This window comes from Azolla caroliniana, unplaced genomic scaffold (genome assembly GCF_043228905.1).
Source record: "Azolla caroliniana isolate FFs.n. ecotype wild unplaced genomic scaffold, voAzoCaro1.0.p SCAF_18, whole genome shotgun sequence".
In the NCBI taxonomy this organism is placed as follows: Eukaryota; Viridiplantae; Streptophyta; class Polypodiopsida; order Salviniales; family Salviniaceae; genus Azolla; species Azolla caroliniana.
In genome coordinates, this window is record NW_028230453.1 from 4,548,987 (window position 1) to 4,573,300 (window position 24,314).

Genomic DNA, 24,314 nt, shown 5'->3' on the forward strand with positions numbered 1-24,314 from the left:
CACCCTCCCTGATGGAACTAAAGGAGATGGATTAGTAAGAGGTTGATGAAATCCTCAATTCGAAGGCAATGTGCTAACAACTCATGTATCTAATCTAGTGGGAGGGGTATCCATTGCAAGCCTTGATTCTACAATCGTTGGCCTTGATAGCCACGTGTCCCTTTCTAAGTTTTTCTTATCCAATTCTTGTTGGATTTCGTAGGTTAGCATTGGCAAAATGTTCTCTCTAACCTTGATTTCTATTAGTATGTTCTCATGTTTAATCTATAACCTTATTCCCGCAACTTGTTTGACTTCATCCTCTAGTAAAGGCCATGGTTTCTTTGTCTCGTCACATGACCAAGGAAGATCATGAGTTTAGAAAATTGGGACATATCTCAAGTTTTTAACATGAGAATTGTATAGTTGTGGATCCTCAATTGGGGTCAAGCTATCGGGTTTCTCTAATAGATCGACTAGTAATGACCAAGTCTTTGCTCTTGAAGGGGTAATATAAATCCTAATATTGTTCTTCCTCAAAAGCATTCCTTTTTTGGTGCATGATAGTTCTGATTTGATTCTGAGCTATTTATTGTGTAACCTCCCCAAGGTTTATATTTGTATGAGGTTATTATACCTCTTTCCATTCCTCACGGAAGAGTGGTAGAAAATAAGGTCAATTTCCCTTTAATTCAACAAAAGTACATTTATTCAATTAACATGAATCTCATGGACTGTGTACAAAAAGAATACACCGTTGGACTCAAGTGGTCGGTCGGTTGCATTTTTAGTTCGGTGTTAGAAAAAATATGTGAAATGTACAAAAAAGAATACGGTTGAACGTATATCACAGGAACTACTTCTGGAATCCTATCCATCAGTTCTATGACCCTCAAAGGTTGCTCAAATGTGATAATAGCTGTAGGTTTGGATGTCAGGGAATCTTTTGATACCAGAGAATCTTCTTTTGTTGCTATTTTCTGGTCTTTGATTGCCATCAAAGACCAAAAAATAGCAACAAAATCAAAGGATCTCCACATGATGGTGATCTATCTTGTTGAGTTTGTGAGAAGGTGGCTTACGCAGTTTGCGTTTAATTTGCTGAACCATAGCAGTAAAACCAAAATCAGCTCTTTCAACAGCTTTCTCCCTCTCTTTCAACCACATCTCAGGGTCAAGTTTATCTTTATTGAGATACTTGATCTCTTGGATAATATGATGATCCATGGGTTGAAATCGTCTTTGAAATGCTGACAAGGCAAGGTAAGGTAAGATGCAACCGGTTCCAATGGCAAGCACCGAAAACCAATGAAATGGAGATGGAGCTAATGCCTCAGAAAGGATTAAGAAAGCATTTGAAGAGATGAGTGGAGTAATTATCCCATAGATCATGAGAAAAATGTACCAAAGTAAGATACTACCCCATATAACAAGATGTTGGATCCATGTGAAGTGGTTAGTTGCAAGAGCAATTTGGATATTGACAACCCAAATGATGGTTGTATACATGGTCGCACCAAGTGCTTCAAACCCAGCCACCTTACCGTCGTCTCTGAATGCCTGAGGATGGAAAACGCCAACAGTCAAAAAGAAGACTGCAATCGAACCGTATACGCCATTCATCATCCAACTTTGAATTCGAATCCAACTAAAAAACATGTTCTTTGGACCTTGTTGATATATGCTAGGAAACTACAAAAGAGAGCAAATGGAATAAGGAAAAGCAAATTAAGCACTATTGACAACCAAGAGATTGAATATGCTCTAGTCAATCAAAAGAGAGACTCAGCTATAGCATATCAAGGAAAAACACCAAAATATCCCCAACTTGTTAGATATTTTCCAAGATACCCCTACCCCTAAGTTTTCAGAAATTACACGAGTTCTCCTGAGGTGAACAGAATTTAGCAAGTAAAATATCCAACAAGCTAGGGGTATTTTGGTGTTTTCTTCTTATATTAAAGGAAAATAGCTAGACACACCTCAAGACATACGTTCGCCGAAAGATCTTGTTCAAAGACTCCTAGGGCAAGCACTGGCAATGATGTAAAAAAAACATTGAAAAGTGCATTAAACCAATCATTGTAGAGGGTCTGCCCTGAGAAATTCGAGAATGCTTGAAAGTAAAACAGTGTCAATCCAAAGAGTATGTTCTTGTAGAAAAAGTAGCACACCTGTGTATCATGCATAACTTAAACAAATTAATAAAATCATGCATTAGAGGAAAACAAGTCTAATTCATAGGGAATATTTGATGAGAGAGTAAAAAAATACCATGGTCGCTATCCTTTTGTAGCACCAATGACCATGAACGATCAAAAGCCTTTCAAGAAAGCGGAATTGTGCTATAGAAAAATCACTTGCCATGACCGCCTGTCACAATGATGTTACACAATTTTATTTCTGCCATTTCACTTCCTCCGTCAGACCTCAATCTCTTTTTATATTTATCACTCCCATTCTAGTGCTCAAATCCCAAATTTATCTCTACAAACTGTAATGTTTACATTCAACCTTGTCGGTTTCAAATGCTGCTACTTTTCTCTCTTGAATCAACAAATAACCTATCGGCTCACATCACAAAATGTTTCACTCATTTCAGAAATCTTCAGTAACAGTATTGAATACCCTTTTATATCAAGGTTTGGAAAGGCTTGCTCACAAACATCACTCCACAGTACACAAAGGCTTTTGCCTTTCTTCGTCAAGTTTTTCCTGGGAAAGACTACTTTAGAGAAATCCTTAATGTGTGCCCTCTCATACTGGGAAAAAACAATGAAAATCCTTACTTTCTTCAGGTATGGCTCTCCATCCCACTATCACTTTCACCTTTTAAAGATCTATTTCAAGATTTACGAGATTATTCATTTAGTTCTTGTGAAGATGCATTTAATTTCTTCGCATATTATATATGTTCCTACGGAAATAGAAGAGTTCTACGTAGTTTATTTCTCTGTCAAGTATCTCTCTTATCTCTATTTAGTCTTCCAAGAGGCCTGTTTGATTTTTGTCAAATCCCTGTGTTACTGAGATGTTTACCTAATCAATTTGTTTCCACAATGTTTGCCTAATCTTTACATTCCTTCCCACTGTTTTCCTGCAAGGTTTATTTAACCTAATCTCTCTGGTTTTTACAATGTTAGCTTAATCTTTTTGTTGTGCTCCCTGTCCTTGCCTCTGTGTTTATTTGCCAGGTTTACTTAACCTAATCGCTCTGACCTAATCCTTGTACTTGTCCTACTGAATGAATATATGGCTCTCAATACCCATTAAGATGGACGGATCAATGAAAGACCCCAAGAAGATACTGAACTAGAAAAGGAAAGGATGGGAGCACTCCGACTAGTACCTAAAGGGTGGATAAGATACCCAAAATGCATCTCTTAACCATTTGATTAAGCAAGAGGCGAATCATATGAGAGATGACATGAAAAGTGCCTTGAAAGAGAATGGCTAGAGATGCAAACATAGGAGAGTGGGCTAGCTAAATATCAATTTACAAGGAAATGCAAACATGGGTAGAGGGCTAAAGATGCCAAAGCTCAAGTCAATCATGCTCAAAAAGGTAGTTAAAAGCAAAAATTCCTTGGATAGGGGTAGCAAGAAAAGAAAAAAGGAAAACTGGTAGATAAAATGGAAATGATAAATGCTACATTGGAAGAAAAAGAAGCCAAAAAGGAAAGCTCGTGCATTACATGTACGAATTGGTTGGGCCGAAAAAGGAAGCTCACAAGAAGATGTCAGGAATCTCGAAACAAAGATCGGGGCATCAGATATTCCATCAGAGATAAGTCTAAGCCTAAAGACACAATCATCCATTTCACGAATATGGTATTCCATCAGAGACAAGTCTAAGCCTAAAGACATGATCATCCATTTCACGAATATGGTAAAAAAAACGCTTTCCAACCCAAGAGAAGGGCACTAAGTGTGACAAATTATATTGAGACTCCAATCTAGTAAATGACAAGGAAAACATGCCATGAATGCTCAGAAGCAAGAAAGGGAAGCAATTGGGCTGTATATAGAGATGGTAAGGTCATTATTACAGAGACGAAAGCCACATGACGGTGTATGGAATATGAGACCTTATGCATGACTATCTGGAATTGCAATGGCTCTCTAAGGACAGATATTGAGTATTTTGATACATTCAAGAACACAGATATCACGAAGTAAACAGAAAACCCATCAATGCATTGCTTGTAAACTCCCTGATGTACAAGGATATAGATGGGAGTCAATATGTTGTCCCCAACCACAGATACCAAGAAGAATTAGAGGCTCCAGAGGAGTTCCTGTACTGTACAAAAATGAGCTCCATGATAGTGCACATTGTGCATAAAGATGTCAATGCACATTATATCTGGATACGACTCCAAAGGGGGGAATCTAATTTACTACTTTCCACCTGCCTACTGAGGTTTGCACCCCTTGAAGAATCACCATATCTACCATTATATGACGATTTACTAGTATGGGGGATATAGTACTACTATGAGACTTCAATGCACAAATTAAGAATGGACATACAACTATATTTGACACGAGTGAGGGTATGGAGTTAGTTATGGCAGAACAAGTTGGTATAATGGGAGAAGCTCAAGATATGAGTGAAGTAACAAAATATGGCAAAAATTTCTAGCTTTGGGAAGTGCGCATGGATTTGTGATATAGAATGGTTTGTCACAATCACTTAGATCAAATGTTGTGACATGTTGGAACCCAAAGGGAGGTGCAAGCAAAGTTGATTACCTGATCGAACCTCCATCTCTTATGCCCGAGAGTCCATCTCTTGCGCAAGAGATCAACCGTATTAGAGAAGATATCGAAATAGCACTAAAGGAAGAAATGAAAAAGGAGATAGAGAAACAGAAATCAGAATTGTACGCCTCTATCAAGGCTGAGTTATTAGAAGAGATGCGGAAAGACATTATAAGCCATGTGGAGAAATCACACTTAGAGCTCAAGGATGACATGACACAATACCTTAAGGATGAAATATCCTCAAGTAAAGTTGAGTTAGGAGCTATAAAAGTGGATTTTGAAAAAGGACAAGAAGCAGTGGAAAGATGCATCTCTACAGTGAAAGCCAATGTCATGAAGGAAATGCAAACATGGGCAGACATCGCCAAAGATGCCAAAGCTCAAGCCGAGCACGCCCAAAACGAAATTAAAGCAAATGCTCCTTGGATAGAGGTAGTAAAAAAGCAAAAAGGAACATCCACGGATAGGATGGCAATGATGAATGCTACTTTAGAAGAAGAAGCAAAGAGGAAAGCTCGTGCATTGCATGTACGAGTGGTTGGTTGGGCCGAAAAGGGAAGTCCACAAGAAGATGCCAAGAATCTCGCAACAAAGATTGGAGCATCGGATATTCCATTTGCTTCGGCATGGAGAGTGGGAAGAGATGAGTCTAGAGCTAAAGCCCTTATCATCCGCTTCATGGATATTGACAAGAAAAAAGCTTTCCTCTCTAAACGAAAGGCACTCAAGGGTGAAAAGATATACTTAGATGACGATCTCACTCCAGCCCAAGTGGCACACCGCAAAGAAAACATGCCACGAGTGCTTGATGCAAGAAAGGAAGGTAAATGGGCCGTATATAGAGACGGCAAGGTCATTATTACAGAGAAGAGAACCGCATGACGATATATGGCCTATGAGACCCTACGCATGACCATATGGAATTGCAACGGCTCTCTACGGACAGATGTCGGATATTTTGAAGATACATTGAAAAACACAGATATTGCTATGTATACAGAGACTCACCAATGTATGGCTAGCAAACTCCCCGAGGTCCAAGGATACAGATGGGAGTCAATATGTCGCCCCCAACCTCGGACACCAGGAAGCACTAGAGGTTCGGGAGGAGTGGCTATGCTATACAAAGAGGAGCTCCATGGTAGAGTGCATGTTGTACATAAGGATGTGGATGCACGCTACATGTGGATATGCATAAAAAGAGGGGATCTTAGGGAGCTATATATTGCAATTTGCTACTTTCCACCTGCCTATTCAAGGTTTGCACCTCTAGGTGAATCACCATATCTACCACTATATGATGATATCATAAGATTTGCTACTATGGGGGATATAATACTATTAGGAGATTTTAATGCACGAACCAAGGATGAACAAACAACTATATTTAACACCGACGAGGCTGTCTATGGAGAAGTTATGGTGGAAGAGGTTGGTCTAAAGAGAAAAGCTCAAGATATGAGTGCTATAACTGAATATGGAAAACACTTTCTAGCCTTGGGAAGCGCGCATGGACTTGTGATATATAATGGCTTGTCACAATGGCCTGGATCAGATGCTTTGACATGTTGGAACCCAAAAGGGGGCTCAAGCACAATCGATTATCTAATGGGATCTCCATCTCTTATACCTGAAATAAAAGTGTTCATTATATCGGGAAGACCTATTGGCTTGGCAGCTGATCATGCATATCTACGCTTTGAGGTAAAGGATGGATGCACAAAGGATGTATATGCTAAGGAGAGTGGGCTGGCTAGGTATCTATTCACTCGCGAGACAATTGATGTCTATAGTTGTGGTGTATACAATGGCATGCTAGATTTGGATCCTTTCGCACCCCTTGAAGAACTTACCCAAGGTTTATCCAAATCATTGCATAAAGCAGCCACAAAAGCCTTCCCTCACACAACGGCTAACCCCCCCAAACTCGGTAGAGTAATACAAAATAGTTGGTATGATGATGAATGTCGTGATACAAGGAGATGCTTGCAACGTGATATAACTCGGGGCATTTATACATACAACCAAGTGAGAGCAACCTTCCAACGCCTCGTAAGGAGGAAGAAGAGATTGTATTTGGCTAAATTTGAAGATCATTTGTATCGCTTGTTTCTAGGACGAGAGAGTAAAAGAGCATGGAAAATGTTTAATGAGAGGCAACCCACCACACAATTGACCTCACCTCAGGTGTGGCATGAATATGCAAAGGTCCTATATGATACCCCGGGGCAACCTCCTCTTCCCCACCCAAATGCCTCACGCCCACATGAATCAACCTTCTTTACACCACAAAATGTAAGAAATGCCATTGATAGGCTACAATTCGGGAAGGCCCAAGATCATGATGGCTTGGTGGGTGAACACTTTATCTATGCCCGTGACACCTTGCTCCCATTGCTAGCACACATCTTTAATAGAGCCATGTGCGAAGGTTTTCTTACTAGATGGACTCAGCATACCATTGTGCCAATCCTTAAGAGTGGAGACCCCATGATGCCAAGCAACTATAGGACAATCATGATTGGCCATTACTTGGCTAAACTATATGGCTCGATTCTGGAATCAGAATTGAGTATATGGGCAGAGCAAAATGGCTGCCGTTCAATTGGACAGGCAGGTTTTCGGAAGGGTTTCACAACTTTGGATCACATATTCACCCTCCGGGCCCTTATTGAGGAGGGCAGAGCCCACAATAAGAGGATTTATTGCTGCTTTGTGGATTTTCGAAAAGCCTTTGACACCGTGCCACGTGCTCGGCTTATGCAGCGGCTAGAGGCCATTGGTGTTCCTATAGATATGCAATGGGGAATCTATGCACTCTATGAATCTGTTTCAGGAAAAGTTCGGTCTCCTAAGGGCTTGTCAGAGGCGGTGGCCAGCACAATTGGCGTGAAGCAAGGATGCCCACTATCCCCCACACTCTTCGGTCTCTATATAGATGAGGTATCACAGTACATAGAGAGATTTGGTGGTTCCGGAGCACACCTAGCAGGTATAGCTATACAGATATTACTATATGCTGATGATATTGTGCTGATCTCTGACTCTCCGGAGGGACTACAAAGACATCTAAATGCCTTAAAACTATTTTGTACGGACAAAGGTTTGTCAATCAACATGAATAAAACTAAAGTGATGGTGTTTAACACCACCCAAGCATGGGTAACAAGATCAGAACCAGAATTCTTCTTGGGAGAGGAAAGGTGGAATACACACGCTCCTACACATACCTAGGAGTAACATTTACAAGACCTAGGTTCTCCTTACAGGAGGCCGCTTGTGCCCGACTTTCTCGTGGATATGCAGCCCTGGGTGCTCTCGAAAGACAATGTGCACATTTGCAGTTCCAAGAGCCACGAACTAAGCTATGGTTATTTGATACACTTATCACACCAACTCTTCTCTATGGAGTAGAGACATGGGGACCGAGTCTTAACAAGGCAAATCATTGGAAAGATTTAGAGAGACCTTTAGTGTCAATGATTGCTCGCATGATAAGGAGCAAAGCATTGGTGCCCCACGATATAATCCGGGCAGAGATGGGAGTAGCACCTATAATAACCGAGGCATTGTTCCGATCAGTGACATTTATCCAACGTCTTTGGGAGCTCCCTAAACGAAGGTACCCAAGGTTGGCAATTATGTCATCAAGACAATTGGCTGAAAATGGAGACACTCACTGTTGGTATGCTGAAATGCAACAATGGTTCGAGTCACATGGCATGAGTATAAATGCACTACCCCCGTTCCAATATAGCTTGGACTGTCCCCATCTCAATATGACCAAAGTGGAAAAGAATAGAGTGATCCGAACTGATATTATTAACTTAGAAAACAAGATAACATGGATCAGCCCCAAAATAGCACTTGGTACAAAGATGGCCCACTATAAGACACACTTCTTACATACATCGGAGGATGGATTTGTCATAAGGCTACCTTATATGGACATACATCTATCCTATGCGCTGCGTAGTGTGATAGGGCAGCTGCGAACCTCATCACATCAGCTACAGATTGAGGTGGGCAGATATACACGACTACCTCTAGAAGAGAGAATTTGCCAATTGTGTCATCAAGGAGTGGAATCTGAAGAACACTATGTTTGTCATTGTAGTGTCTTTTATGAAATCAGAGGGAGATACCATTGCCTCTTTAAACAAGGCTTTGGCCCACTACGCAAGGTAATGGAATATGAGGACCAAAGATGCCTAGGACTTTTCTTGCTCGAGCTCAAGAGACATCGGGAAAAGTTGTTGAAGAATACAGCCACACAAGCTCATCCACAAAGAACAATCACAACTTTCTTTAGCTCCATCACTCCTAATGCTAGAAGTCAACCCCAGGATACAGAAATGGGATCCAGACCAGGATATAACAAAGGGGTTACGATTGATCGGGCAATGGCAATTTGCTGTGCACGTAGGCCCCGGCCCCATGGACCACGACCTCGACACCCTTGTCATCGACAAATAAAAGCCATTATCTCCCGCCATCGTAGGTGCTTCCCTCGCTTCGGAGACATTTCCATTCTGGATCGACCCATGATAGAGATCTTTCGGAGACAAAAGCTACAATACACCTAACTTGAGAATCTCGCATGTGCCAAAAACCAGATTCTCTCGTCTCTTTTCTTTTCATCCTATTTACTTTTATATTTACTGTGTAATATTTACTTTATTTTGATTTGTTCTCAAAGACGAGAAAACATTTAAGATGTAATCTCTTATTCGGTCTTATAGGCCATTTTGGCCTCTTAAAAGACGTTAATATATCTTTCTTTCTTTCTTTCTGATATACCTATTGGCTTGGCAGCAGATCCCACATATCTATGCTTTGAGATGAAGGATGGATGCACAAACATGTATATGTTAAGAAGGAGAGTGGGCTAGCTACATATCAGTTTTCCCGAGAGACAATTGATGCATATAGTTGTGGAAAATACAAGGTATGCTAGATTTGGATCCTTTCGCACCCTTAGAGAAAGTCACACAAGGATTGTTATTTCATGAAGCAGACACAATTGTCTTTCTTCCCACAACAGGCAATGCACCCTAAACTGGTATAGTTATACAAAATATTTGGTATGATGAGGAGTGTCGTGATATTCGGAGATGCTTGCAACGCAAAGTAACTCTGAGAATTTGACACACAAACAGGCAACAGCAACCTTCCAATGCCTTGTGAAGAAGAAGATGAGATCATATTTGGCTAAATTTGAAGCTCGAGCGTATCGAATGTTCCTGGGAGTAGAAAGTAAAACAGCATGGAAAACGATTGGTCACCTCAATTAGGAGATGCTTGCAACGCAAAGAAACTTCGGGGATTTGTACATACAAACAGGCAAGAGCAACCTTCAACACTTTGTGAAGAAGAAGAAGAGATCATATTTGGCTAAATATTGAAGCTCATATGTATCCATTGTTCTTAGGAATAGAAAGTAAAACAGCATGTATGGCACGAATATGTAAAGCTACCATAAGATATCCCCAACCAACATGGTTTACACCCACATTTATCCACCTTTTCTATTCCACAAAATGTAAGAAACAACATTGATAAGTTACAATTTGAGATGACCCAAGATCATCAATTATTGTTAGGTGCGCACTATCTATGCCCGTTACACCTTGCTCCCGTTGCCAGAAAACATCTTTAATAGAGCTATGTGAGAAAGTTTCCCTACTACCTGGACAGAACATACCATTTTGAAATTTTCAAGAGTGGAGACCTCATGATGCTGACCAATTATAGGTCAATTATTATTGGTGGCTACTTGGTTAAATTACGTGGCTCGATCCTAGAGTAAGAATTGACTGCATGGCTAGAGACAAATGGTTGATGTTCAGCTGGACAGGCAGGCTTTTGAAAGGGGTTCACAACTTTGGATCACATATTGACCCTCTGAGCCCTTGTCGAAAAGGGCAGAGGCCATAAAAAGAGGATTTATTGCTTCTGTTTTTGAAAAACCTTCAATACTGCATAACATGCTCAGCTCATGTAGTAGCCAGAAGCCCTTGGTGCCCCATTGATATGCAATGGGGAATCTATGCACTATTTGAATCCATGTCACGAAAACTGAGATCTCCCAATGGGTTGTCGGAGGCTGTGGCTAGCACAATTGGAGTTAAACATGGATGCCCACTATCACCCACTCTCTTAGGTCTATACAGATGAGGCATTGCATTACATGGAGAGATTTGGTGGTTCAGGAGATGCTAGTGGATACAGCCATACAGCATGGCTAGTGAGTACAGCCATACAGATATTACTATATGCTGATGATATTGTATTAATCTTCAACTCTCCAGAGGAACTACAAATACCTTTACACGCCTTAAAAACATTTTGTACAAACAAAGGTTTTGTCAGTAAACCTAGATAAAACGAAAATGATGATGTTTAACACCAATCAAGCACGGATAACGAGATCAGAGCTAGAATTCTTTTTGGGAGAGGAAAAGGTGGCATATACATGATCCTACACATACCAAGCAGTAACATTCATAGAACCTGGTCCTCCTTACGGGAGGCTTCTTGTGCCAACTTTCTCGTGGATGTACAGCCCTTGGTGCCTAAAAAGGCAATGTGCATGTACACAGTCCCATAGCCACGAACTAAATTGTGGCTATTTGATACAATTGTCACATAGAATCTTCTCTATGAATATCAACCTCACTAGTGAGGAGTCACTATGGATGAAGCCATTGCCCTCCAACCACCACCACCATCATCTGGACATTCCAGATCTCACTAATTCAACAACATTTTCATGGTTCGTTATGTTGTCCATGTTAGACTACCCCATAATGGAGATTTTCGCAATTAGAAGGCACCAGTTTTGATATTAGTACTCCATTCGAAAGACATAACCATGGTATCAGTGTATTAGCCAACATAGCATTGTAGGGACATTAGTATATCAAATTTTCTATCTTTTTTTTCTTCTCAAAATTCTTGTAGCCTGGTCCAACAACTTGGGGAAAGTTCTTATTGTTGAGAATGATTAAAGGTTATAGCCAAAACGGCTAGCCCAACAGCTAGTTATCCCAACGGCCAGAACTTGGACTTTAAGAGGAACCTTCTCCTCATGTAAAAAGTGATCTCTGTGTTTTTCTCTCTCCTGTTGTGGCATATTATATGTATATTCTTGAGAATAAAGGTGTGTTTCTCATTTTTCAATATGTTATCAGAGCCTAGATCCGCCCCTCTGCAAAACCCTAGATCCTCCCCTCTGCCAAACCCTAGATCCTCCCCTCTGCCAAACCCTAGATCCGTCCCTCTGCTGGTGTAACTGTGATCGGAACAGCACTGTCCTAGCATCCAAGAGAGGAAAGGGAGGCTTCTCCTTCTAGGATGACAGTGCCATGTGAATGAGAGGTGATTTCAGAAAAGAAGTCAGAAGAAAAGAGAAGAGATAGTCTGGGTTGAGAAGATGGATGAGGTGGTCAAAATTGAACAAGGATCATGTGAAAACGTTGGTGAAATTCATGAAGCAGGCTGAGATTGTAGCGTTTGGAAGTGTGACAGGAACACCCCACCTCGACTTCTAGAATACGGAGGACGTGGACAAACTAGAGGTCGCCGTTGTGGGGGCCAAAGCGGAGGTCACCAGGCAAGCCTGATGGTAGCAAAAGAAGAGGAAGGAGCTAAGGTGGTGTTCACCGAAGAGGATCAAGCTCTCTTAGAAAAACTTAGGAGGAAGCAAAGAGCCACATTTATGCCAAGGGGTAATGTTGTTACCTATGCTTATTCGGCCAAAGGTACTAGTAACACATACTCGTGCCTCTACACCAGAATGTATAATTGATTCTGGTGCATCTAGGCATGTGACGGGTAATGCTAGCAAGTTCTCCTCAAATACTCACTTAGCAATACCAGAGAGCATTCAAACTGTTGACGGTAGAACACAACCTATAGTAGGTATAGGTACAGTGAAATGTACCAACTCTGTGATATTGACTAATGTGTTGCATGCTCCTTTCCCAGTAAACCTATTATCCATAAGTTCTATCATACTCCGACTAAAATGTGTTGTTTCTTTTGATATTCCCAAGGTGACATTCCAAGAGAAAGGGACAGGTCGGAGACTTGGGACTGGCACATGGCACATGGCATAATGGACTATGGTATTTGGATTGTGAAGGGCTGGATTCAACATTAGCATCTATGGTAAAGGGAACAGATGTGAGGGGATCTAAAATGAGTTGTGAGGACTTGTTCATACTTTACCACCAACGTATGGGACATACCTCTTATGGGGTTTTGAGTCGGGTGTATCCACACCTTTTTGAAAAGGCTGATAAATCGAAACTTGTTTGTGATGCATGTGAATTTGGTAAGCTTACTAAAAGCTCGTATCTTATTTCAGGTCATAGGAGTCCCCATGCATTTGATTTGATACACTCTGATGTTTGGGGAGCGTGTTCCACAAGTTCTATTAATGGATTTAGATATTTTGTCTCTTTCATTGACTGCTTCTCTCCTGTTACTTGGTCATATTTGATGAAAAATAAGAATGAAGTATTTGCTTGATTTAAAGATTTTCATAGAGCTGTTCAAACTCAATATGGTGCTGCGTAGGCCTGTAGCTTCTCCAATTGACTCAAAGATCAAGTTAACTGAACTTGCAAGAGAGAAAGTTGATCATGAAAGGTATCAAAGATTGGTAGGTCAGCTGATTTATTTGACTCATACTCGTCTAGATATTTCATTTGCAGTAAGTGTGGTAAGTCACTACATGCATGATCCAAGGAAAGATCATATGGATGCAGTGTACCAGATTCTGAGAACTCTCCTAGTAGAACTAAAGATGAAGCAAGAAAATCAGATGAGGCTTTGGTGTGACAATAATTCAGCAATCAGCATTGCCAACAATCTGGTACAGCATGATAGGACCAAGCACATCGAAATCGATAGATTCTTTATCAAGGAGAAGCTTGATAGTGGGATATTAAAATTGAGTCATGTTTCTACTAAAGATCAAGTAGCAGATTGTCTTACAATGGGACTTGGGCCAGTAAGTCTTTCTAGATTGTGTGACAAGATGGGCTTAGTGGATATCTTTCGCCCATCTTGAGGGGGAGTGTTGAGACTGATTAAAGTTATAGCCAAAACGGCTAGTCAGCTCCAACAGCTAGTTATCCCAACGGCCAGATCTTGGCCTTTAAGAGGAACCTTCTCCTTATGTAAAAAGTGATCTCTGTGTTTTTCTCTCTCCTGTTGTGACCTATTATATGTATATCCTTGAGAATAAAGGTGTGTTTCTCAGTTTTTAATACTTATATACCTCCAATATACTTCCAAATGCCTATAGCAAATCAAATATACTAATAAAATGCAAATAATGAACTGATTGATTACTATGAAAATAGACAAAACTCTATGAGTTAATATATATGATCTTAACAAACAAACCTGCATTCCTTCAATCCCACTAATGCCAATGCCAATGTCTGCCTCCTGAATCATACCTACATCATTTGCTCCATCACCTACTGCCAAAGTAGTCTTCCCTGTTTCTTCCTTGACTAGTCTAGTGACCTATATGGCAAAAAGGGGAGGACAACTCAAGCAGCGAAGCATATTTGTTGTGTAGTTGATTACCTAAAGAAAGGAAATATGAAACTTAAGCTCTTAGAAAAACACATACCAGAGCTTTCTGCTTGGGTGAAACACGGCAACATATTACTGATGCACACTTAATAGCTATTTGAAAGAATTTCTTTTTCACCGCATCCTCCAAAGCATATCCCAAGGCTTTGCCATCAATTATGAGCGCAAAAGACATGTTCGACCCTGGATCTAGCGTTACTTGCTGCTGTCCAATAGTTAGTTGGTTCAAAATAGTCTCTTGACAAACCTGAATAAGAAGTGAAAAATGTGAATAACTGATGACTCTCATTTTGGGCATGTGTTTATCTCTGTGGATTTCTACACTTATTTGGAACAGAAATAAACCTTGATGAGGGCATCTTTATCATTTAGTTCTTCAGCTGCCTGGACATCTTGTGTTTCTAACGTGATAATGATTTGTTTCATATCTTGCCGGAGGAGGCTGCAAGCAAAGCTGCAGATCCAGTACAATGGAAGGGTTCACACATTCGATATTCTACTCAAATTTCAAGAAAATGTTATCTAATCAAAGCCAAAATATATCATACCCAATATTGATGGCGGTTTCTAATTTGTCACCAGTCAAAACCCAAATTTTCAGACCAGCCAAAGCAAGCTTATCAATACATTCTGGAACCTACCAAGAATTCAGAATTTAAAGAAAGAGAGTAAGCAATCAGTTTGTATGCCCGACTAGATCAAAATTCTTCTCAAATTTTAGCCCACTAACCCCCTTTTGCAATTTGTCCTCAACAGCAGTCGCTCCTATAAGCATCAAGTCTTTCTCAATCATCTCAGCTGCCTCATCTAATCTTGAATTCCTGCTTCCATCAATGGTAGTTTTAGCTTTTAGAAACACTTCATTCCATTCTTGATATGTTGCTTCATCCAGCCTCCTGTATGCCAAAGCCAGGGTTCTGAGCCCTGCATCCCCATACTTGGATAGGTGAACTTTTGTTTCATCCATGAATTCTTTTCCACTTTTGCATAGCCGTTCAAAAATCACACTATCACAAAAAACCAAAACAATGAGACTTGAAAACTTAATAGGAAGCCCTATTTTAACAAGAAAAAAGTATTTTTAATTAAAATTGCCTTATTATAATAGAATGGTCTATAATAGGAAAAAGCTACTTTAGATGCACACCTGTCTGCTCCTTTGCAGAGAATGAAAATCTGGCCATCCTCATCTCTGATAATAACGGACATGCGTTTTCGTGTACTGTTGAACTCTAGCAAATTCAGTACCTTGTATTCTCTGATGTGCAGTACAACTTTTTTTAGTCAAAAAGCCCTCATTCAGTATACCATGATTATTACTTAGCTTTAAATGTAATACAGAAATTTCATAGAGATTAAAAGCTTCTTTTAACAAAACATACCGTTCAAGTATCCCAAGAGATGGCTCAAACTCTCTCACATGAACACTTGTTTGAGTTCGCTTGAAGAATTCAAATCCAAATTCTCGTGCCGCAACTACAAATGCTCCTTCATCTGGTGATTCAGCTTCATATTCAATGTTTCCACTATCATCCTCTTCAGGTATAGCTGTATGACATACAGCTAGGACGCGAAAAAACATCCTGATAAGATCTGGTTGTTGCTGTGATATCCAAGCTCCATTCATGAGGCGTGCATCACAAAAATTGAAACCTTTAATATGAGGCTTTTCTACCATCTCAACGGCTTCCTCATCAAGAATTTTCATATATCCTGCATCCTCTGATTGGCTAGATACCTCAATAAAGTTCTTCTTTGTCCTTTTTGCTGCAGCTCTCTCTACTTCAGTTACTCCAACTCCATATGAGACCCCTGATATTGAACACTTTAAAAAATCCATTTGGTTACATGTAAGAGTGCCCGTCTTGTCTGAAAGAATTGTGTTTACTTGACCAAGCTCTTCATTAAGATTCGATGTGCGAGCGTGAACTGGCTTATCAAGCTCTTCATAGTACATGTGAATATCTTGGTTTATGAGCATGGCTTGAAGGACTTTCACTATCTCTATCGAGACATACAGAGAGATTGGTATGAGGTAGCCATACAAGATAAGAGCTGTAACAAACTGAAAAAAACCAGCAAGAACAGAACCTTCTGGATTGTAAAAGCTCGAGGCACTATCTGGACGAAGATACCACCATTGGGGCATGTCATTTTTGGTTCGGAAGCTGAAGGTAATCGCTCCAACCAGGGAGATAAAGACTAATAGCCCAAAGAGGAAGTATATGATGGAATCCATCTTACGTTCAATACGACTCCTTTTAGAAGGAGAATCAGTGGTATTCTGCATCACCTTTGTATCATGACCACTAAATATCACTACTCCATATACATATTGGGTATTGCGAAGCTTCGAGTCCCTGAGCAATATCTGCTGAGGACCAAGAGGAATGATCGAATCCTCAAACTCCAGATTTCCAACAAAACTGTATAGATTAGCATTTGGATCCTCACATTGAATGGTTCCTAAAAACCCTTTGAAATTATCATTGCCTTCCAAACCCAAGGTGGAGTCATCTGTTTTCTTCAGCTTCAAATTTGTCTCTCCATCCAAGTTCATGGTCTCCACATAGCAAATACCATCTGGGTAGTTTGATGAAAGGAAAAGGAGATCAGCAGGAAAGAACTCATCTCTTTGCACCAACACAACATCACCAACCCGAACATTTTTCCATTCGGTGTCAACAAATATACCATCCTTAACATGCACTCTCACAATGCGAGAGTTGACTTCTCTATCCTGTATGAAATGATATCACCATCAATAAATCACCAAGCACATGAAACATCATCAAGAGATATCATCTCATTGAATGATATGGTCTACTAGACGTATCCCTAAGATACTGGTAAATAACTCCATGCCCTTCATACTTGTAGAATACTTTGCGTACAATATGTGTACAGTACATATGCTACATATTCTACCTTTTTTTTAATCCTTAGAATATGCATTCTAAAGGTAGAATACGGGTAATACGGGTAATACTTCTTACATTTTTATTGCATCTAACAATTGTTTTTAAGTCAACTTCTAAAATTAAAATTTTAAAATGTTTGGGAAACGTAAAATACTTATAAAATACGTGAAACGTTTTAAGCTGGCAGTTCTAAAATGTAAAATACGTGTTAAATACTTCAGAGTATTCTATGCACAAAATACATGTTTTCTAACAGTTATGATGCCCTTAAAGATACGACTAACAGGACAAGTTCTTACAATGTCACCATATCGCTATATTATAATATATGAGTAGATATGTCTACATACATATACTATTGACGGTGTAAAATGTGATAGTTATATCTATGGCATTGTAGGGAAAAAGAAGTGTTCAGTTTTACAAACAAACCTGTAAGAATCGTCGCCAATCTTCGATGGCCTCCTTGAGCATACTCACTCCAATCACAAACACAAGGGGAGCAATCATAGACCCCGGTGTGAAAGGAGTGAGTGGTGTAAGAGAGAGTCCAGCAGCAAGCAAGAAATACAAATTTGCTACTCGTCTGAATTGCTCAAACAAAGCTTTCGGAAAGAATGTGATGAGGTTATACTTAGTTGTAGAGACGTAGTTGGACAGATAATTGAAAGGCTTCTGTAGATGTCTCTCAGGTTGATTTACAAAAACAACTCGAGAGAAACCTGGACCTCCGAGAGGAACCTTGGCATCACCTTCCTCTACCACAGGCCGTACACATGAGTAGGAGTAAAGCTTACTTAGCCTTATCTTCTTCTTTCTTCTGTGGTTCCTGTCGTTTGGATGCTCCATAGAGCCCATATCTCAAGGGACTTTTCTGAAAGAAGGAATTTCTAATCAAATCGAAATGGCCTGGATAAAATTGATGGCATGCTCAAAGTACAGTATCAAATCAGACAAGATATGATGCTTGCCCAAGCTTTCTTCAGCCAAATATGTTTCTTCAATTGGATGGTCAAAGCACCCTATAGTTTGAATCCGAAGAGATGAAAACTGCTAGAGAAATGCTTTTCTTCAATCAAGTTTGGTTCTTGCCTAGGATCAAAGAACCTGATAGGTCAAAATTCCCGCAAGATTTAATGTTTTAAGGTCTCCCAGAAAATTTTCCTCAATCAAATATCTTCTAGGGTCAATTCATCAAAAAGGTAGATGATCTGAGGTTGCATCGACTAAATTCTGTAAACAAAAGTCTATCCAAAGTCTGCTTCGATTCAACCTGAGGATTTTCTTGGGTCAGGTCACTGATATGACCTCCTCTGATAGAAACGCTAGCCGTAAGCCTCCTATCCTTATCCTCTTTCTTCTTTTTCCTCTTCTTTGAATGGATTAGCTACAACGAGAGTAAAACTTATTCCAAGAAAGACGATCTGATGGAAGAGGAAGAAACTTGCTGATCTAAGAGAAATCCTGAATCTCTCTTCTTCACCTTCTTCCTGCTCCTTTGGCCTTTTGATCCTTGTGTCTAGTTCTTCCTGCTCTTCTTCTTTCTTCTTCTTCGTCTGTTATTGCGGTTATTGTCAACGATAATGTTAGAATTCAACGAAAGACGGCGATGATTCAAAGAGAGAGAGAGAGAGAGAGAGAGAGAGAGAGAGAGAGAGATGAACCTTCCAGGAACCTTCTTCTGAGTTTACTCTACTCCATAGCTGCACAAATGTGTCAAGAAATGATCTCTCTCTCTCTCTCTCTCTCTCTCTCTCTCTCTCTCTCTCTCTAAACCCCACCATCCAATCCATTCACTCCTCCATTCATACAGAAAGACCCTTCATTTATGCTTCCCATTCTCTCTCTACACTCTCTCTCTTTAGACTCTCTCTCTCTACACTCTCTCACTTTAGACTCTCTCTCTCTCTACACTCTCTCTCTCTCTCTCTGCATGACCCTTGAGCTTGTCCTGCCCTCTGGTCATGCCTCATGATGGTGACTTGACTTCTTGTTTGGTCAAGTCACAATCTTTGACCGCTTTTTAGTCAAGTCCCGCTTTGTCTCTCGGGCCTCCCCCGCCTTTCTCTCTCGTGCTTCTGGCCCCTACTCTCCCGTGTTAGTGTTTCCGATGACCCCCTCTCGTGTACGTAACTCCATGGCTAATTGACTCTCCTCACTTTCGTCCGTTTCGCACTCGGGCGGCCGTAACAACCGACCGTTCCATGGATCTCTCGTGCTTTCCATGACCTTCCTTCATGTGCGTGTGTGTCTGTGCCTCTCTTTGCTTGTGACTACGACCATATTCAGGAATCGGCAGCTGTCCTGTTTCGGCTTAACCGGTTTGGCCTTGTCCAAACTATACCGATTAAGCCATTATCAGCTTCGTAACCGGTTTAGGCTTAACTGGTTTGAGCAATCCCATAACTGGCCTCAAACTAGTTAAGGAAGCTCAAACATGAACCGAACCTCCAAACCGTTTGTATTCAATTTAGGCTTGAGCCAAGCCGTTGCCAAATCCTAACCATATTGGGGATTGACTCTTTTGTCCCCTAGAGTTTCTTTCATTTCACACATGGATTGTTTTATTAGCTCTATGGATCCCTTTTGTTGCATTGAACGTGGCATATCTTTATATGCTTTTTGGTCCCACCTGTATGCTCATTGCATGAACTTACCATCCATTCCATTGCATCTTATCGCTCGATGCCAAACATGCCCGTGCACTCACTACATGCCAATGATGTCTTCTCGTTCATGAATTGCTTGTGTGCATATTGAAGATGCTATTACGTTTAGACGTTTTGCAGTTTGAGGACAATTTATTATTGTGAGAATCAGTCAACTCAGCACCTCTCTTGCATTGTCTCAAAGGTTCCACAACTTTAGGTCATGAAAAATGGAAGATTGTGGCATATTTTGTTCATACGTGCCTTCACATTTGTGGCCTACAAAAACACGAGTGGGTACCTATTCAATCCTAGCAGATAATGGGTATATTTATGTATAAATATTTGTGTTGACTTTATGTTAAACCCCAATATTATAACATGGTCTTTCGCCTTTGCATGGTGCTAATGCTATAGAGGAAAAATAGTGGAATCCCCAAGGGAAAACTAGAAAGGATTCTAATAACCTTTTGTGATCATTTCCTTGAAAATGACTGGCATCGGTGTCTCCCATGAATGCAATTCTTAATCAATGCTACTAATTTGTTGGCATTCGTATAATAGGTTGGCATGGTCGAAGAAGTTCTTTATGAGTGCAAAAGTCGACAATAATGGCCCTCTTGCCATTAGCTCAAACTAGTTAATTCAACATGTAGAATCAATGTCTTTTGGTGGTATTGTTATTTGATAGGCTCTCTCCACTTGCAAACTTCTTGTCGTTTGGATGCATTTAGCATTGGCTATATTTAGTTTGACTTTACAATGTTTCTTCTTCTTGTTGTACATGGATACACTCACCAATAGATTTAACCTTATCATGTTCCATGAATGGGACTAGAATCCGATAAAGATAGTATTTGTGTCATCTACTAAATTTAATGAGAGCTATTTGCTTTTGCATGTACAATTCTCTAAAGTTTCATGTTTCCCCAATTAATGAGACTTCTCTCCAATTAATGAGAGCTATTTGCTTTTGCATGTGCAATTCTCTCCTCAAAGATATCACATGAGGAGAGCGTAGCAGACACCTAAACATTGCACTCTACAAAAATTCATCCATGATGTTTGAGCATTTCATTCAAGTAGTGATATTTCAAATGGATATTAATCAACACAATTAATTGTTTGTTGCTTATTTGGATCTTTCGTCCATGTTATTTTTTCTTCCTACCATAGGATTCACCAAATGCATACCGATCAATAGTTAGGTATTGCCTAGCCTTATACATGGTATAATCGTGCAACTACATCATCTAGATAAACCACACGACCACGAAATGCAGTCTTGAGACTTTCATCATTTAAAGAGTATTCTCTTCCTTGCTTTGACGATTCATGAAACGTAAATGAATGCTCTTTCTAGAGTAGTACGTCAGGGACAATAACACAAATGCACACACATCATATATTCCAATGTGAGAAGGATATTTTCCAGCCATAAACATGTTTTTCTAATGAACAAGGTAGGTAACCAAACTTAAACGAATTAGGATAACAATGAAAATATGATTACAATGTTTATTCAATGAAAGTTGTTGGAGCATCATCACCGATTCACCGGATCATGTTCGCCAATGGATCTAGAGAAAGACATAAGAGTTGGATGTGTAACATGTAAGAGATAGAAATCATAAGTACATATACCATATATGCTAATGTGATAAATTTTTTATGTTCAAAAACAAGGGCTAAACATGAACAAGTTTTCGTAGTGAACAAGGTAGGTAACCTAATTGTAAAAAAGGTAAAATATATGTATCCATTGAAAAGTACTTTAAGTTCATTATGAAGGCGTGGTTGTGAACCTATTCTGCATGCGAGCGAAGGGGGAAGCTAAGCTCAATGGTGTATACATCAAAGACGCCACTTGAATTAATCATATTATGAAATTTTGTTAGCAAAGAAAGGCATGATTTTCTTGCTCGTATGAATGTTTTTGAGAAAACTCTCCCATTCACTTCAATAAGTTAGGAGCATATGATCTTCGCAAAAGAAATTGATGGCGAATAGAAAACGTCGTTACGTATGTGAATAGTCCACAAATTCTCCTGCTTGGTAAGCTACAAAGCTACGTAATGGGCATCAAAACGTAAAATGATTAAGATTTTTCATGCTTTTTTCATGCTTTTCAACCAATAAATTCCATGAGAAGAATTCAACATGATGTTTCTAAAAAAACTACACAGAAAAACTCCAGGAATCAAATGGCACTTCTTTACATGATCTAAATTTTATTTGAATTATTTTTGAAGGTGCGATCATTGCCATATTGCACAGATTTGTCCTAGAAACAAAAAAGACGATTGAGGAATCAAACTACAAAATGATCTTCAAAATAAAGTAAAAGGAATATAAACGAAAATAGGCGTGAGAAGATTGATTATTTGGACAATATTGAAGTTGTCGCAAATATACTTATGCGTTAGGATAGTGAGAGAGCAATGTTGCGATAAAAAAGGTAGAGATTCTTTTGTTGGTGTTGTGGCTCGGGATCGATATGGTGCATGTTAGGACATGCATGTGAGTATGCCAACTGAAATTTCCAAAGACTTCCTCAGAACAACCTGCATTATAAACTTAAATATAGTATGGTTAGTTAGGCAACATCTCGGCTTTGATGTTGAAGCAAAAACAACATAGTTAAAGGAAATTTGGCATCCTCACCAATTTCATCTAATAAATTTGTTACTTATATGTATTAGAGCTACAACTTACCCAATAAAGCTCTTTGAATTACCATAAAACATATGCTCCATTGGTATTAATAAAAAGCCCGGAGGCAGTATACAAATAGTACATAATATTGTTTCTTCTCCACCAGTATATCTGAACTGATTCTAGCATTTGTAAAAACTGTTGGGAAAAAAAACAGCCATAAAACACAACATAATAAAGCTCTTTGAATTACATAATATATAGATGTGGTAAAGCTCTGAGTATTAATTTCCTCACCATTACAGAACACATATGTTTCTGTTAGAACATAGGCAATATGGAAGATCAAAACAATCTTGTAGTTTCTAGGATATAGGGCTATCTAAGGGGAGACTTGAGGCACTAACCGAATACATATATACATACAATCTTACATGCACATAATCATACACATGCAATCATTCAAACATACACACGTGCGCACATACACACGTACAATCATTCAAACATTTGTGCATGCAATCATACATACAAATTATTTTGCATGTATATAATCATAGACATACAATTACTCAAACATACATAGGCATAGGAAATATATACACACCATCAACATACACATATGAGAATGTAAACATACATACAATCATGCACGTACACTTGTTCGAACATACATAAGTATACAACTTTACATACATACATGCATAGGCACACACACACAATAGGCATACACTCAATCATTCATTCATGCATATGATATACACACATACATGGAATCATTCAAAAGCACATACATCCATCCATAAGTATATACACTCGATTGTACTTGCATATACATACAATCATACATGAAACTAACAATGCAACCTCCAAACAATAGGATATCACGTCAATGATTACTGAAATGATATCACATCCATAAAAACATTTCGAATGTTTAAGCATTGGAGAACAATAAATTTATCACTTAACAATGAGAAGCCAACAATACTCTTAAAGTTGTATATATGTTGAGAATGCAATGTAGTAATAAATAAGGTCATAGCGAAGATGGCCTTGCTCTAACTTGATCACATGTGTAGTTGCACTATCATTTTCATGCGACCATACTGTATCCTTCAGGCAACTCTCATAGCCAAGTTTTTGCAAAACATAAGATAAGAATATCTCAAAGTTAACTTGATCACATGTGTAGTTGCACTATCATTTTCATGCGACCATACTATATCCTTTGGGCAACTGTCATAGCCAAGCTTTTGCAAAACATAAGATAGAATATCCTCAGTGACCCACTGTGAGCATACTACATAGTACAAATTGTACATGTGTTTAGTAAAGTTTATAAATGTTGGTTTTTGTTTTGCATTTGTCAAGATTTCAAACATCTCTTATTTACTCTGGAAACATGACAAATCAAACCATTAACACCCAAATCTTGACAAACACATTATTCTAATAGTGCATGTATATTGATTTGAAAATAAATACATATTATAACATTATTTAATTAGAGCCCAAATCTTGACTAATGAACTTTGCACCATATATTGATTAATCAACATTTCCCTAATCAACATTTACCTAAATCTTTAGTTTTTTTATCAATTGAGAAAAAAAAATTGGGTCATTTAAAGAATGCCATTTGTGACACTTTATCACGTACCACATAAAAAGAGTGTCGGCTGGGGAATTAATTCCTTTATTTTATCATATGGCGAGTATATCTCCA

At 39.2% G+C, this 24,314-nt stretch overlaps 2 protein-coding genes and 1 pseudogene across 2 annotated transcripts; 2 read left to right on the forward strand and 1 right to left on the reverse strand.

The window, feature by feature from the left end:
* Positions 1–665: 665 nt before the first annotated feature.
* On the reverse strand, positions 666–18,749 carry LOC147852170 (putative phospholipid-transporting ATPase 5). Its single transcript, XM_087334337.1, has 11 exons — positions 17,715–18,749; positions 15,744–17,101; positions 15,509–15,619; positions 15,092–15,368; positions 14,910–14,998; positions 14,707–14,815; positions 14,399–14,608; positions 14,164–14,289; positions 2,254–2,352; positions 1,962–2,153; positions 666–1,671 (listed from the first exon to the last, which is right to left on the reverse strand). The coding sequence occupies exons 1-11, from the start codon at positions 18,138–18,140 to the stop codon at positions 1,003–1,005; spliced, it is 3,666 nt and encodes a 1,221-aa protein (XP_087190463.1). The 5' UTR covers positions 18,141–18,749; the 3' UTR covers positions 666–1,002.
* LOC147852171 (uncharacterized) lies at positions 4,550–5,628 on the forward strand. The gene is made up of 2 exons (XM_087334391.1): positions 4,550–4,597; positions 4,657–5,628. The coding sequence occupies exons 1-2, from the start codon at positions 4,550–4,552 to the stop codon at positions 5,626–5,628; spliced, it is 1,020 nt and encodes a 339-aa protein (XP_087190517.1).
* Positions 5,495–9,534, forward strand: LOC147852172 (uncharacterized; annotated as a pseudogene).
* Positions 18,750–24,314: the final 5,565 nt, after the last annotated feature.

What these genes read in the sequence shown, in the direction of transcription:
- LOC147852170 (XM_087334337.1), bottom strand. Translation starts at nt 18,140, where the DNA reads ATGGGCTCTATGGAGCATCCAAACGACAGGAACCACAGAAGAAAGAAG. An exon ending in CTCTGCAAAGGAGCAGACAG is followed by an intron (nt 15,369 to 15,508) that starts GTGTGCATCTAA and finishes TTTTTGTGATAG; the next exon opens with TGTGATTTTTGAACGGCTAT. An exon ending in ACAAAAGGATAGCGACCATG is followed by an intron (nt 2,154 to 2,253) that starts GTATTTTTTTAC and finishes CATGATACACAG; the next exon opens with GTGTGCTACTTTTTCTACAA.
- LOC147852171 (XM_087334391.1), top strand. Translation starts at nt 4,550, where the DNA reads ATGGCAGAACAAGTTGGTATAATGGGAGAAGCTCAAGATATGAGTGAA. An exon ending in AAGCTCAAGATATGAGTGAA is followed by an intron (nt 4,598 to 4,656) that starts GTAACAAAATAT and finishes TTTGTGATATAG; the next exon opens with AATGGTTTGTCACAATCACT.